Source organism: Protobothrops mucrosquamatus, unplaced genomic scaffold (genome assembly GCF_001527695.2).
Source record: "Protobothrops mucrosquamatus isolate PMUCROS unplaced genomic scaffold, P.Mucros_1.0 scaffold1274, whole genome shotgun sequence".
In the NCBI taxonomy this organism is placed as follows: Eukaryota; Metazoa; Chordata; class Lepidosauria; order Squamata; family Viperidae; genus Protobothrops; species Protobothrops mucrosquamatus.
The window spans coordinates 239074-255991 of NW_015387480.1; the positions used below are offsets into that span (position 1 = coordinate 239074).

At 35.8% G+C, this 16918-nt stretch overlaps 1 protein-coding gene across 1 annotated transcript in view; it reads left to right on the plus strand.

Annotated features, from left to right (window-relative positions):
• The window catches only part of ARID1B (AT-rich interaction domain 1B), a 378023-nt gene that overhangs the window by 117143 nt on the left and 243962 nt on the right, over nt 1-16918 (plus strand). Inside the window, exon 4 of the mRNA XM_029285097.1 lies at nt 6333-6443. Within this exon, the coding sequence (XP_029140930.1) occupies nt 6333-6443 (111 nt within the window). The remainder of the gene's footprint in view (nt 1-6332; nt 6444-16918) is intronic.

Genomic DNA, 16918 nt, shown 5'->3' on the forward strand with positions numbered 1-16918 from the left:
GCAACTTTAAGACTTGTGGACTTCATCTCCCAGAATTCCTCAGCCAGCAAAGCTGGCTGAGGAATTCTGGGAGTTGAAGTCCACAAGTCTTAAAGTTGCCAAGGTTGAGGACCTCCGGTCTAGAGTACATGTGAGCTATCTCAGAATCCTTCTTTTCTCCAGAGAGATTTGGCCAGCCAAGATACAGGATCCACTCTTTAGCTCAGCGGTTCTCAACCTATGGGTCGTGACCCCATTTGGGGTCGATTGACCATTTCACGGGGGTCGCCAAGCAAGGCTGTCTGCCATTTTTCCCTCCTTTTCCGGTGGGTGCCTTACTTCCCTTGAGCTGGGCCAGCTGGTGGTCGGCCTGCTCCGTCTCTGCCGCTTGCCAGCTACGCCTCGGCTGGCACAGGGGGCAGAACCACGCATGCGCGGCGCTCCCGGGCAGGGAAAGTCCTCGACTTACGACCGGTTGGGTAGTCCTCGACTTATGACCGGTTTAATCCTTGACTTACGACCGGTTTAGTCCTCGATTTACGACCGGTTGGGGTCGCGGCATTAAAAAGGTTGAGAACCACTGCTTTAGCTGATAATGTGTATTGTAATGTCATCCCTGTCCCTCAGGGTCATCTAGCTCACCCTGTCCTCACCAGAAGTTCCCAGGGTCATCCAGCTTGCCATGTCCTCTCACTCGGCTTCTCATTTCTTTTTGCCAGAAGTAACCATATTCTAGGGACATGGCAATCTCCAAACAAATCACATCATCTGAGGTTTACAACTTTACTACTTGGGAATAAGATCCCTGGGCTGAACATGCTTGAAATCGCATACCAATATTTAATGGCAGAAAGACAGATAAAACCCCAGGCAAAATTGGAAAGAGAAAATGATTTATAAAGCACATGTTTGATCAGGAGCTCCCAGTATTTATAATTAATTTGCCATTTATAAAGAACAGGATTGCTTCAATAGTGTATTCATACTTTTACTGTAAATGCCCTTTCCAGTTAAAATTGATAGGCTTACTGGATTGAATTTACTGAGAGTATTTTTCTTCTGTCAGAACTTTTGTGGAAAACTGAATTAGTTGCCGTATGGTATAATGCCTTTTCACTTGCTAACATACGCCACCCAACTAGCAACAAAATTTCATCTCAAAGAAGAATTAGACAATTTAGCAAATTTTATGTATGGGTTATTTCTAAAATATTTGGTGACATGACTGTTTCACAAATAAATCAATATGATTTTATAAGAAATTAACATGTTTATTTTAATGGAAGGATCTGATTCAATATGTAGTTTAAATGAATTGGTCTTCAATGGGAATGCAAAAATATTTATGTGAGACTTGGAATAGGATAATGATGTAATTCATGATCATATTTTACAAAGCTAATAGTTTGAGCTGCATTAGGAAATGGTTACACTGAATAAGTAGTAACAAAGACTGCACTTAATATTATTGCATAGAAATTCATGCTGTTTTATTTTTAAAGGCAGTTTTCTTTTAGTCCTAATTGATCATCTGATTTTTTTTTTCATTCTTAAACCACTATTAAAGTTTTTAAATGTAAACTATTTTCCCTCTCCATGTTAGGAACTGGCTATGAGAAATGCAAAATATAGGTCTGGTTTTTTACCTCCTCTCTTGTGCCCTTTCCTCCTCGATCCTTTTCTTTGTCAATGCCTCTCTCTCTCCTCTCCACTTTGGCTGCCTGTTTTCAAACTTTAAGCTCAATTCTATTGTAATGCTGGCTTATTTGTGAATAGTCAATGAGAAAGTAGACAGATTGATTGAATAAACAATATAAGTGTTGTTAAGTGTTAGTTTTTGTTGTTGCAGAGAATTTATTGGAGACACTATTATACTGATAAAAAGCTTTGAGGTAGGATTTAAATTTAAAGGAGGAAAAAGATTGCTCATTTGTTAGCCTATTAGAAATCTATCTTGCTTTTTAACTGAGGGAGGGCTGGGTGCCATTTGTTGATTTAAACCATGCTGTTAATCTAGGGGAACATGCTAGCCTACCCAGTAGGAAGGCTGTGTCAACGTAGGAGGAGAAGAGGGAGGGGATCACAATTAATAATTATTCACCCATCAGCCTCTGTCACTTTTAAGCCTAACTGGTAATAACCAAAGGGGAGAGCTGGATTTCTAAAATTATTTTTGGCACATAGTTAAAAGAAGAATGGAAGTCAAAAAAGAAGCTGAACTTTTAAAATCCAACACTATTTATTTTATGTTATAGAAACGGCAATTGACATCTTTACTCTAGCAATCAGAATAAAGGAAATGACTAAGCTGAGCTATCATTATTAGCAGACTTCACTGCACTGAACTTCCATCTAAATTGGAATAGAAAAATGTTATTTCTCTTAACCTACCAAAATGCGAAGACAATGATGATTAAAACTACAGATTTATGTTTTGCATTTGGAGGTACCCTTTGGTAATATTTTTATTTCATTTATTCATATTAGTATAGTTATATAGTTAAATATATACTATGTAAGCTGCCCAGAGTTACCCTGAGGTAAGATGGGCGGCCAATAAATGTTATAAATAAATAATAAATTATGTTTTATTTATCAAATTTATATGGCTGCCCATCTCACAAGGGGCAACTTTGGACAGCATACAACAATCAAATAAAACAATAATACATAAAAACAATCAGTATTGAATATAAAAATAATCTATTAAAAATTAAATATTCCATTAAAAATTAAAATATATAAACCACAAGACCTGAAGAGAGTAAATATATCAACCATAAGAGTGGAGCCATCTTAAGAATATTACCAGTTCTCTAGGACACCCAATCCTGATGACATAGCCAGGACTTGAGGGATTTCTGGAATGTTACCAGGGATGGAGCTAACCTGGCTTGTGTGAGGGGAGAAGAATGTCTCATAAGTCAGGCTTCACAGCAGAGGAGGCCCATTTCCTAGACCAGTGTGGTGAACCTATGGCACGGGTGCCAGAGGCAGCACTCGGAGCCCTCTCTGTGGGCTCACGTGCCATTGCTCCAGCCTTGCCTCCCACCGTGACCCCCTCCTCACCAGCAGCCCCCCTGGAGGAGAGTCGCCCCGAGCGTGGCCCACACGGAGCAGCGGAGCCAAGGACATGGCAGCCAGGCAGCGTAGACAAAACTCTGCCCTCATGCCTCATCCTGTACAGTTGATGCTGTGGGGTGTGGGCAGAGGGCGTGGCCGCCATGGCGCTGCTAGGCTGCCTGGGTGATCTGCAGTGGGCCCTGGAGGCGGTGAGTGGCTCTGCGGGCAGGTGGGGTGGGGGTGGGGTGGGGATGGAGCAGGGGCGGGGCAGGGGATGGAGAAGGGGCGGGGCCAGTTTTTGGGCACTTGGTCTCTAAAAGGTTCACCATCACTGTCCTAGACCCACCAAAATTAAGTCCCTAGCAAACGATACCCATAGCATGCCTTCTCTGTCAGATCTAATGGAATGGGCAGCTATAATAAGGAAGATGTAATCGAGTAGAGGTGGTCCCTCAGATAACCAGCCCCCTGCCATGAAGGGCTTTAAAGGTTAAAACTAGCATCTTGCATTGGATTTGCAAGACGATTTGTAGCCAAAGCAGCTCATGTTGTGGGAGTACACATAACTGGCTATACTGCTGCATTTTGCATGAACTGAAGCTTCCAGGGCAGCGCCATGTAGAGCACATTGCAGTAGTTCAATCTGAAGGTGAAGAAGGCATGAGAGACTGTGAGCAGAACCTCCCGATCTAAGGGTAGGTGCAATTGATACACAACATGAAGCTGTGAAAAGAACCTCCTAGCCATAAATGTTACCTACTTTTTGAGAAGATGTCATAAATCTGATAGGGCTCTAATTCCATACATTGCAAAGATGGCATATTCCTAGAACCTAGACCCCAAACCCAAAGCTACTTAGTGTTGCCAGTTTTAGCTGAAGCGTGTTGTTCCCCATCCAACTCTTACCAGGATAAGATGTTCTTGGCATCACTTAATTTCCTGGGGCAGAAATATATAATTGTGTATCATTAACATTCATCATTCATGATGATGAATGAACTCACACAGTGGTCTCATATAAATGTTAAATAAAACAGGAGAGAACACTGAACTCTCTAGCTCCTCACACAGTAGGGGCTGAGACCTATCCTCTCCAACCATCACCAATCAAGAAAGGAGCACAATCAGCAAAGCACAGCACCAGCCAACCCCAGTCCTCTAAGCCAATCAGAAGGATACCAGGATTGATGGTATTGAAAGTCCGAGTTCAAATAGGGCAAGGCTGGATTCACAACCTCCATCCTGCCTACACCAGAGATCATCAAAAAGTGTAAACAATGCTGTTTCCATCCCATATTTGGATAAGAATCCTGATGACCCAAGATCCTAAGAAGCTGTCATACAGCCACCTTCTCAACAAACTTCCCCTGAAAGAAAATCCATCCCCAAATACAGCTCCCCTCAAAGACTGAGACCTCTCATTGCCTTTACCGTCATCTCTTGGTGCCTGTTTAATGCACACAGCAAATCTTTAACTAACTAGTCTTATTAGTATTCTGTCTGGTCACTCCAGACAGAATACCAATAAGAAGCAGTGCCATAACTGTTCAGGGTGCTGTTTAAAAATTATTTCCATTTTTTCAAGGCTAAATATGATTCATGTAAAAATAATTGTTCCATTCAGTTGTTTATTAAAATTACCAACTAAAAGGCAGGAAAAAACAAATTAAAAGAATAATTTATTAAACAATAGGGAAGAGTAAGAAAGATAAACAAAACATAACAAAATCTCATATCCTTTTGAAATTAAAGATACGTTAGTTTTTCCTTAAGAGCCAGTTTGATGTAGTGATTAAGCATCAGACTAGAAACAGGGAGGCCATGAGTTCTAGTCCCACCTTAGACACAAAACCAGGTGGGGGACCGTGGGCCAGTCACTTTCTCTTAGCCCTAGGAAGGAGACAGTAGCAATCCACTTTTGAAAAACCTTGCCAAGGAAATGGCAGAACTTCATCCAGGCAGTCTCCAGGAATTATCCACAATTGAAGGGAAAGGGGGGGGGATTATCCTTATTTCTTGGAAGCTTCATTCCTCGTTTTTTTCTGTGATGGTCATAGATGCTAATATAGGTATTTTATTTTGTGGCATACATATACTTTATTTATATAAGAAAAAGGAAACCTGGTTTGTGAATATGCTTCATAAGCCTTGTTATATTTATTATATCTTTTAATGAATTTAAAATATGTTTAAATTTACACGTAATCTTTTGGAACAGCTTGGTTGTTCTTTTATCTCTCTGACTTCCATTTGAAAATTATACTGTAGTCCAAATAAATTCCATTGACATAGATTGATTTTTGCAGTTTGATTTACATTACTGTGGAAGTAACATCTGGGTATACAGACTAGAATTGAACTTTACTGAAATCCCAATCTGCACTTTAGGACAAGATCATAGAGGGGTTGGGACAGAAATATAAAGAATATTTATTTACCCTGATGGCTGTATGATCTACTTCATGTGCTGTGGACAAATGCTTAATCTCATTAGACACTTTATTTATTAGTACTTTTTTGAAATGTTGCTTTGATTATTTTTTTAATGCTAATTCAAGAGTCTTCTGATATTTATACTATTCTGCAGGAGGCTGTTATACATAGCTATAGAAAAATAAAATACTCTTTTCCCACAATTTCAAAGTATCCTTATACAGATTTTTTAACAAAATGGCTAGGGAAGATAAAATCAAGCTTGGAGCAGCAGTTCCATCTTCAGCCAATGGTTGCCTCTGGGTGTATTCAGTTTGCTAAAAACAACAACAACAACCTAAAACCTTCTGAAAAAGCAGAGGTACAATATCCATTCCGTATTCATCTTAATTTTTTCCATCCCCAAGCAGTATAATTTGACTTTGCTGTAGAGTTAAATTGAATTGAATCCTATGTACAATATTAACAAATGGCATGCCATTTAATTCTTATCACTGCAACTTGTTTTTAATAAAATAGGATGCACTCCGGAATCTATAGGATGCTTTCTTTAGAACAGGGGTCTTCAAACTTGGCCCTTTTATGACTTGTGGAATTCTGGGAGTTGAAGTCCACAAGTCATAAAAGGGCCAAGTTTGAAGACCCCTGCTTTAGAACTTCAGCAGATATACACTGTAGATATTGTACATGTGTGCAAAGCAATAGGGAGTATACTGAGGTTTAGTTGAGATTGTGGGGAGGGGGAATGGAGAAGCTATCAACATAAAACTAGATCAGTCCTATAATTAATTGCTCTCCTTTTCTTTACCATTGCTAATGTTTCCTAATACTAACATGTAAATATATATTTTATCTAGGAAATGTCTCAGGAAGGCTATGGAACCAGGTCTCAACCCCCTGTCACCCAGAACAAACCTAACCATGAAGAACTGACCCTAATCCAACAAGAGAGGCCTTCAAGTTTACCAGTAAGAAATTTTTTGCCATTTGATAGTTTCATACTTCATGTTGAAAATAATATTTTCTAGTAAAACTTACATTTAGTATTTTTTCCTATTTCAAGAGCTCCAGTATCAGAATTATCCTTGGATTTTATTCACATGCATGTATTTATTGTCAAATTACTTTCCAAAGATAACTAGAAATTTTCTATGCTATATTTAAATATATTATAAAATATTTAAATAATATTGAATACTATTTAAATAATAATAAATGCTTAAATGGTTTTAATTATGTCAGAATAATAATATTTTCTGATGTGCTTATGGATACTAAGTTGAATTTTATAATCCAGAGAAGTATAAAGCTATATTAATCTTAAATGTTTATACTTTAAAATTGAACATAATTTCATAAAATGTTCTATGATGTATTTTATATCTCAAACAGTCATTGCTGGGTTTAGAACTTCTCTAATATATTTTCAGTGTATAAATCTCAGATACAGATCATTATTATGGATAAATCATGTTTTTCACGGTATGACAGACTGACCTAATTATTTTATAGTGTATCATGTCAGCAATATCCCATTCACACAATATTGAAAACATGAAAAAGTGGGATAAAAAACTATCTTAATGTTCTTGTCACCTCTTAATTACAATATTAATTTTGCTGAATGAATTTGCATGTGACTGGCAATATAGTTCAAAATGTACATAATTTTAAGACAATATATTATTGAATCCATATTATTAGAGTTATTCAGAAAAGTGCAATGGTGGTGATGATGAAATTTGGAAAATGTAATATACTAATAATAGTAAACTGACATTATAATCCAAAGAGTTTGCTTATGGCTGCATTGTAGGAACACATATTAGAACTAATAGCACTGATTAGAAAGTAAGACTCATTGAAATTGTTGGGATTTATATGAATGTCAAAATGTTTAAAATTAAATTCAAGTCCACAAGAGCAACTCACAGAATATTTATGTAGGTAATAGTTATAGTTCTTTTAAGAATAGCATTGTTTTTAAAAATAGTAAAATATTAGTAATGCTTTGGAGAAGACAATAAACATCCCTGCTTATCAAAATTCAGGATTTCTGTACATATTTGCTTTTGTGAGTTTTCTATACTTTATTAATGTCTTGATAGTAAATTTGCACATTCACTCTATAAAAGTTTCTGTGGCTTATATCCTCCTTTCAGAAATTAGACTTTGATCTTTCAGGTTGATAAAGAGTCTTTCCATACTGAAACTTTTAAGGGCATTTAAGTGTGGGATTATTACCTTTATCAAGTACATTTTGATTTTATCCTTATTTGAGACTGATTTGTCATTACTCATATTACTTTAGAAGTTTTATTGTATATTTGACATTCAGTCCTGTTCTTCTAACATAAGTAGGCTTGAAGTGACTATTATTCCCTACAGTAAAAGCTGCTGCATATGATGGCTTATTTCGGGGTGTTCAACCCCCAGGCCGTGGACCGGCACAGAAACAGACCGTACAAGCAAGCAAAGTGCCATCAGCAGACACATGGGATCCAGGCAGTGTATGAAACCATGCCCCCCCCTCAATCTGCAGAAAAAACACCCTCAGCGGAACCTGTCACTGGCGCCCAAAAGGTTGGGGCCACTGGCTTATTTGATTGCTTCATATATAACATCTTGTAGATCAGGGCTTTTCAACCTTTTCACCCATAGTACCACTTTTAGGATAAGGCAATATCCAAATACCACCAGTCACCTAGTAAGGTGTCAAAAACCTGATGACCAAAAAAAAAAAAAAAAAGGAAAAAAGTGATAAAAGTACAGGTAGTCCTCGACTTACAACAGTTCGCTTAATGACTGTTCGAAGTTACAATGGCACTGAAAAAACTGCCCCCCAAGCCACAGCTGAGCAAGACACCTTCCTGCCCACCCAGTGGCACTCTTCCTCCTGTCCGAGGTTTTCATTGTTGTGAGCATTTCTGTTGGGACTTGTCAGTGTGGGTGTTTGGTTTTTATTCCCCCCGTCTGCTGGGTGTTGCAGCAGGTTTTGGTCACTTCACATGAGTCTGGGACACTGTAACCGTCAAAAATATAAATCAGTTGCCAAGCATCTGAATGTAAATCACAAGACCCTGGAGATGCTGCAACATTCCAGCTGATCAGCGCTTCAGGGCTCAGCAGAAGTGCCAGGATCAGCGCCGAGCTCTAGCTGGAGCCTGGCGCTGATCCTGGTGCTTCCACTGAGCCCTGACAGCCCTGAAGAAGCGCCGATCAGCTGGAAAGCGACACTGATCCTGGCGCCTTCGCTGAGCCCTGACAGCCCTGCAGCTCCAACCATCTCTCACTCAGGCTTGTGCGGTGCTGCCACCGGTTCAGCTCATTCCCCTCCCTCGCTACCACTTTTCTAGGATGGTCACGTACCACCTGCCAGATGCCAATGTACCACAGGTGGTACCCGTACCACTGGTTGAAAAGCCCTGTTGTAGATGAATGTGTGATTTATTTAAAAATAATTGCATTTATAGTTATTTAAAGCTATATGAAAGTTATATTCATAGCAATTATTATTTTGATACTATTACAGAGAAGTTTTTAAAACCTCACAGGAAAACAATTACTAGCCAGCTGTATACTGTAATATATACATTAGTGATTCCATCCGGGGTTTTCAGAAAGAAATTGGACTATGATTTTTCAAGCTAATTTTAGGACCAATAGGAAATAATCTAGTGAATAATCTGTGTTGAGAGCTGTACTGTGTTGGGGTCCATTTATGCTGGTATTGTTGGACTAATCAATATCTGTCACATGTTGACCATGATATGCCTTTATACTGATGCAATTGTTGGCTGTTTGCACTGGTTTCAGCCCTTCCTATAAAATGGTTTCATCTATTATATGGTTATTAGAATAATTGTGAAACCTTAACAAGTTTTCAATCTTTGAAATCACCATTGTGGTGCTTACGGAGCTATTTTTTTTTTCTACTGGTTTTCAGAAAGACATTGGAGTTTCTGAACCAGTAACAAAAATTAGGCCAAAATGGAGTATTGAGTTTAGAGGAGAAGATAAACACCATATGTAGTAGAAATGCTGGTTTTGATTCAGGATTTAAACATTTTCAGAAGATGATGCACATACTTCGAAGAACTAGATTTGATGTGCTTCTTGATCTGCCCATCTTATATACATACATTTTTAGATTAAATTAAAAATATGTCCGTAGTTGTCCTAATATGTCCTAATATGATTTATTTAATTCTGCATCACAAAATCCAGGAAAGTATAAAAAGAAAGGATAATTATACTCCAATTGGATGGAGTATAATTCAGATACCATGAATTTGAGTTGCGTACATAAAAACAAAACTTCTAAGTGAGCAAGAAATTTCAGGTGAGCAAGTAAGATTATTTCATCTGTTTGTTAAGTGTTTGTAAAATAATAGAAGTTACAAAACTAGCTAAAATTTACAAAACAGTATAGTTATGCCCATGTTTTTCTGCCATATAATATTTGTGGCTCTCCAGCAGCATGTGTGTGAAAAGTTAAGAGACTGCAGAGTACTATTCTTACGCTTTGCGTTTTCCTAAAATATTTACATGAATTGGGATATTCTCCAGACCAAATTATGAAGATAATGGAAGGGGTACATGGCAGCAGCAGAAACATACAGTGGAATTTTATTCATAGTTTGAACCAGCCATTTGGAATCAGCTGCTCTCCTGTGAATTTCACCTTGATCCTTTTTTCCTCTGATCAAGTCAAGTATATAAAAGTGAGATACTGCCTCATAATGGTGAACTAAATAAAAGTGTGATTTTTAATTGGATTCTTAAAGACTTGACACACATTCAAATCCATCTAGGTCAAACTGTTTAGATAATTGAGGAGCAAAAGGAAAGATAATTTATTATACTGTTTGACAAGTCATTAGAATTAGCTAATGAAAATATGGTTTGTTTGTAGCCATTTGTTTCCGACCCACAGTACAAATTCATCTGCCTTGTATTTAACAGGAACATTTGTGCCAAGATTTTTATATATAATGTGTGAAGGAAGTAGAACAACTAGTGAACTGTTTAGCAGGACTTGCATGCACCACAAAATGTTTGGAAAACCTCTCTGAATGGTGGGAGTAAACAGCTTTCTAAAGCAACTAATGGTTTACACTTTTGAAACATCCACAAATGTATATTTTTCTTAAATTAAAGGGAAACAGATCAGCATGTATAAGGTGTCCCTTTTACATAAAAAACAGAGCCAAGGAGTAAAGGATATTAGGTAGCCATTTAAAGTAATGTACAAGAGTATTTCCCAAAGTACAAATATTTTAATATTTGTGTTCAATTCTTTTAACACATATATTTAAATCCTGCAGTGGATGCTACAATGGCTAAAATGATGATAGTGATAATGAGGATGAGGATGAGGATTGATGTTCTGAGAATACTGCAGATAAGGATTTGCTCTTCAAGCTTTGCTAACAAAATTAAAGCAAATAGTCAATCTTTTATTCTAAAAATGAATAAAATATTAGAAAATAAATTGTTATTAAAATGTTTCCCATGTTGTGCTTCATGCTTTCAAATCAATACATGGCAAAGGAATTTAATGAATTGTCTTACAAAAGTATTCTAACTGGTAATAATATATAGTTTTAAAAAATTATATAATTTAAAAAAACATTTGCTACTTCACTGATGTATGGAAGAGACTTGGCAAAGTTTTAAATGCAATGAACAATAGATATGTTCCTCATTTGATGACTCCATCCTAGTAATTCTGCTGCTGTTAAATTATCATGACAAAGTTAGTTTTTTATAATCATCTTTGTTACTATTAATTTGAATGATCAGTTTTATTTTGTGAATACTTTTAGTTTCTACATAGAAATATCGTGGATCCTTTTGTTTTAGAAGCACATACACACACACATGCACCACAAATATATAAAACTTAATTTTATTGGGAAATAGCAAATGAATAGTTGGAGAAGGCACCAGTATACTGTCATAATTGTTCAGCTGGTAGATTGATTAGGCTTTTTTTTGTTATTTGTTATTTTACAAATAACACAAGTAACTATGTTTGCAAATCCGGCTTTGAACTCTTACGCACTAGAACAAAATATGGGAAAGGACTAGAAAGGCTGGTGTAGATAGCAGAAAAGAACCGCACAGAGGCATAAAACCTCCACTAAAATGACTGCACAGTTAGATGCTTCAGACTTTTTTTATACTCTTTGTTCTTCAATGCCCTGTCTCATCCAGCTGGGGATTGTTCATGAAGTTGAAAGCCATAAAGGTACAAGTGACTTCCCCACTGCTGTTGCAGTGTCCGTGAATATTAATCATTTATTCCCACAAGAGCAGCAATGTGTTGGCTTTTACTATAACTGAGTTTATAGGACAGTAGCACTAATTCGGTCCCTGTTTTTAATTTTTTTTATTGCTTTAAAACACAAGAAATGACACAAGACATTTCTAAAATACCAAAATGTGAAGGAAAAAAATTGGAATAAAGAAAAAACACTAAACAACATTTTTAAAAAAAACAAAAAAATTACAGTTAACCTACAGTTACCTAAATTTTAAGGAACATTAAGCTAATTTTTTAAACAATAAATAAAACTTTGACTACACAAAATCCTATTGTCCTCTCTTTTCATTGTGTTGGTAACAGCCAATTTAAATGCTGAAAATGTATATAAACCAGCCTTTATAGTAGTCACTTTCCAAGGACACATTATAATAATTTTTGCAACAATTTCTGCTATGTAGCCTTTGCTTTAAACACGAAAGGAAATATAAAATAATTTTAGGGAAAGCTGCTACAAAACCTCTAGAATTCAAAAACTACTAGAATTCAAAAACTAGCAGACTTGATTCACATTTATTTTGCAAGCCAAATCTTCAGGTGAATGAACAAACAAAATTAATAAAATAAGCAGTAAAAATGCCTTACTATTTAGGGATGTTATTGCTGATTTGCAGAAAAGTCAACAAGCTAGTTCTTGATAATGTAAGTTAAATATAGCCTGCAGCTAATACACAAACAGATTTTGGTACCAACCATTACCCCTGGTTCAGCATTTGTGCTTAAAATAACTATTTGCAAATATGATAAATTAAAAAAAGAAAGTTTTTATTGTGTAATTTTTATGCCCGAAATTTCACATTGTTTTTACCCAGTATGGAATGAATAGTGTTTTTTCCTTCTTTTATTTTGCTTCCTTCAGCAATATTGTAAAATAACTGAATGAACTGGTTTTCTTTGTTTGGGTCAAGAAATTTTAGCTGAAAATTGTTACTCTGCGAAGGAAGATTATTGACTCAACAAGCCTTCAATTTTCAGTGAATAACACTCCCACCCCCTAGCTTCAGGAACATATTGTGCATCCACTCTATTTTAAAGTACAGACTGTAATTTAAGACTGAGGCACTTTGATGCCCCACTGAACTTTGTTTAAGCCTGGAATAAAAGAAGGGGAAAACATTAAGGTCCAAACAAAGTGACTAGAGTTTCCTCAATCATTCTCTCTATTTCTGTACAGCAGTACAAGAATAAAGTTGAAAATTCTAACTTAGTTTTGGTTTCCCAAAATTTTTACACCTCTTATTTCATAAGGAATTATGTAGACTTATAATAATTTATTAAGAAAATTTCTGACAGAGTAGATTGTGTGCATTTAAATATTTATAAGAAATAATTTAAATGTTTTTTTTTTGTTTTCTGCCTTTGCTGTTGGATTGATGAAAGTTGTTTTTGTGGATCATATATTTTGGGGGTACTTATTAATTATTGAAAACTGTAATAAAATTAACACACACAAAGATACACACACACACACACACAAACACACAAATCTTCTATATAACTTATTGAAAAATAAGTTCAATTAAAGAACATTCAGCACTGCTTTTGCAAAAAGAATTTCTGATATATCTATCTATATATTGATATAGATATAGATATCTATATATTTATATATCTATATCTATATCTATACATACATACATACATACATACATACATACATACATACATACATACATATGTATTGCATTTTTGTACTTGGCAAAAAGTTTCTCTGTGAATGGAGAATAAATGTCCATACTGATTGATAGACATTCTTAACACCTGCAATTTACATACAAATATAAAAATATTATATGAAGACTTTTTATAATATTTGATCTGGAAAGTTACTTTCCTCCTCCTCCTCCTCCTCCTCCTCCTCCACTTTTTTCTTTAATAAAGAAAATCAAATATTAATTCAATAGGTTTGATAGGGATTGTGGCTTCTATTTTATTAGATTATCTATGGGGATGAGTCTTCCTATGTTGATTTCTTTGTTACAGTCACAATTTACTTTAAATCAACTTAGTTTAACTATTGATTTTGGTGCATTATCAGCTGATTAAATAGGATTATGATTCTAATTGGAATGCTTTATGTAGTACCTCTTCCTTCTAAAATTTAGGACAGAAAATTTCAGATTTTAGAGAAGATTTGCTATTTTTCCTCTTGTATGTATAACAACATAAAAGAACTACATAAGAGAAAGGCATAACCGTTGACATTTACTTCCCCAGAGTTGGACTCACATTGTAAACATAAGTCTCTTTTCATTTGTCAAAATGATCAAGTAGAGACTGATTTTCAAAGGGTTGGGTGGGTAGGGGGTCCCCCTGTGCCACTCTTGTGTTTTAAGTGGAACATAAGTTGGAGAAGAACAAAGAATTAGCATAAATAGAATCCCTTCTTACACAATATTGTTTCGCTCATATGTACCATAAACTTTAAATGATATAGTTTGAAGATAGATTTCTGGTGATTTCACAGATACAGCTATATAAGCTATGGAACTACTTTATCATTATCTTTTTCTTGGAAGTGCAATTATTTTAATTTCCCAGTTTAGCTATATTTATGGTTTTTGTAGTAGTGTCTCATTCTTGTCATAACCAGGTCTTTTGCTTTTCTAGATCACTCATGGTTGATGCTTTATTTTTCAGCACCTGTGGTTTAAATTAATTCTAGTGATGACCAATGTCAAAAAGTCAAACTTCATTTTCTTACGCTTACCCAATAATTGTTTTTAAGAGCTCATATTATCCTCACCTGATACAGTAGCTATTGCATCTGTCACTTAATGAAAGAATTGGAATGCTTGTCAGCTGGCTTCCGTTTGTCATGGTCTACATATCCCTCTCATCCCTAATATAAAATGTCGCGGGTGGAAAAAGATTCTGTGGCAAAATTATGATGCAGCATCAGTTCTCAATGTGTTCTTTTATTTTGAAGAAACCTAGTTAAAGAAGCAACCAAACCTGTTCCACTGTTGTTGAAGCCAGCATTGTATGATAGTCTATTGTGATCTTGCCCCATTTAGAGAACAACATGGACAACACATCAGCCTTTTTAGGGTTTTTTGAGAAGCAAAATCCATATAAAAGAGGTTGGTTTGTCTGTTCCAGTAATCTTAATTTATTTTTGGGAAACATCATTCCCTAGTGTTATCTCCCTAATTTCCTCCATCTTTTAATAATCTCTAGTGTAGGAACTGCATAAGATAAGCATTGTGCTTGTTCGTTTTTTAATACATAATTGTTCATTAAAGATTTTTTTCCACAGAATAAAAACAATACACATTTTGAGTTAAAGTGAGAAAAATAATAGAAAAGTGAAAAAAAATGAAGAAAGACAAAAAGAAAATAAAGAAAAAGAGGAATAAAAAAAGAAATCTCTCTCTCTCTCTCTCCATGGAAGTCTTCTTTCCATAATCTACCCTTTCTAATAATCAAATCCATAAATTACCAGTTCATATTTTTTTTCAGCAATATGCCTATAAGGGGTTTTCAGTCCCTAACTGTTTGCTTTTTAAAAAATACTAACTGGCTCCAACTTTAGATCCATAAATAATATGGATCTTCCTCTCTGATTATTGGTTCTTTAGACAGACAGTACCAAGAAATAGTTTGCAGTGACTCTTGGGGGCTCCAGAACAATAAACGCTATTAATTAAAAACATTTCCCAGGCCTCTTGGAAAAGGCAGCAGATCTGGTGGCTGCCCCCTTTGGACTAAGCTAAGAAGGGCAAGCCAAGCTGTACACACTTTGGGGGCACAGCTGCTGGTGCTATCATTTTCCCATTCCATGGAGATACTTTCCAAGGTAGTCAGCTCTGTGGGTCTATTTGAGGAAAAAGAAATTGAGTTTCTTAAGATTGTGGTAGAGTCCACCTCATAACCTTGCTGGATATTTTTATAATTTGTCATCAGCTGACACCGCCTGAGCAGAATATTCTTACCACTCCCTCTGGCTGCTGGAAGTCTGAAATTACATCTTTGTCTTTGAAGTCAGACACACTGTTAGCGTTGCTATAGAGACAAGGCGGGTAATGGCCTCTGCAGAGAGGAGGTTGGTATTTAGTGTTTGAATGCTGCTGTTACACAAGGCCTTGATTTTTAGAGTGGTTACTGAACTATCCCCTTTTAGTAAATGTTTAAAAATTACAGTTTTACACGGGCTTACCAGATTAATAGTCATGGTTTATTTCATTTTAACTGCAAGGATAAAAGCATTATTCCATTAAATGTGGTGGTGCCCCCCCCTCTTCTTCTGGTTTATGCATTATTAACCCAAGCTTTCTTGTTTTGCTTGTAACGTTTTATAGGCTTTTTCAAACATGCAGTCTGATTTGCTCTGCTGCTCTTTTATTTTCAGAGTTTAACCCTTTTTCTGAGAGCCGTCTTTCCTGTGGCAATGTAAAAGGCCAGCTTGAAATAAATGTCAGGATGTTTTTGAAATGTATCTGATTAGAGTTTGAAAAAGCTTATCAAATTGGTGTGCTTAAATATTATTATTCTTGTTATTGTAAACAATACCACAGCTCTGATTTATACTTGGGATTGGAATAGGTCTGAATTTTGTCACATAACTTTTTTTTGGGTTATGTATAATGTTTTCAATATTGTAGTACTCTTTTTACATTTAATTTATAAAGCCACTGTATATCTTAAAGACTGTACTCTTTTTCCCTGGTCATAAAGAAAAATATTAGACAGTAAGAAACAGAAGGAGGGAAATATTTGTAGTGATTGTACCTTTTGAAAGACAAATCTTCCTAAATTTGGATAGCTGAAAACATTACATTCTTGTAATAATTTGTATATTGCTTAACATGGTTTATAGACAAAGTAGCAGGTATTTCAGTTAGTTTACATGTCTCCGGCCCTGCAATTACATACATGCTGAGTTTATGTTTAATGTAACAAATAATAACACACTTAATGACAGTACCCGATAGTAATATATGCTTTATTATGCTCTGCGTGCAGAGTCGGTCGCATGATTGGTAGACTGCGCTAGCATCCTAGTAAGTTTGTTGCATACTTCATTGCACATAAAACAAAACTAATATAAGAGTAATATGTTCTTCCTATTTTCTTGTGATAGGCAACTTTATTTACATAATAAATACATTGTAC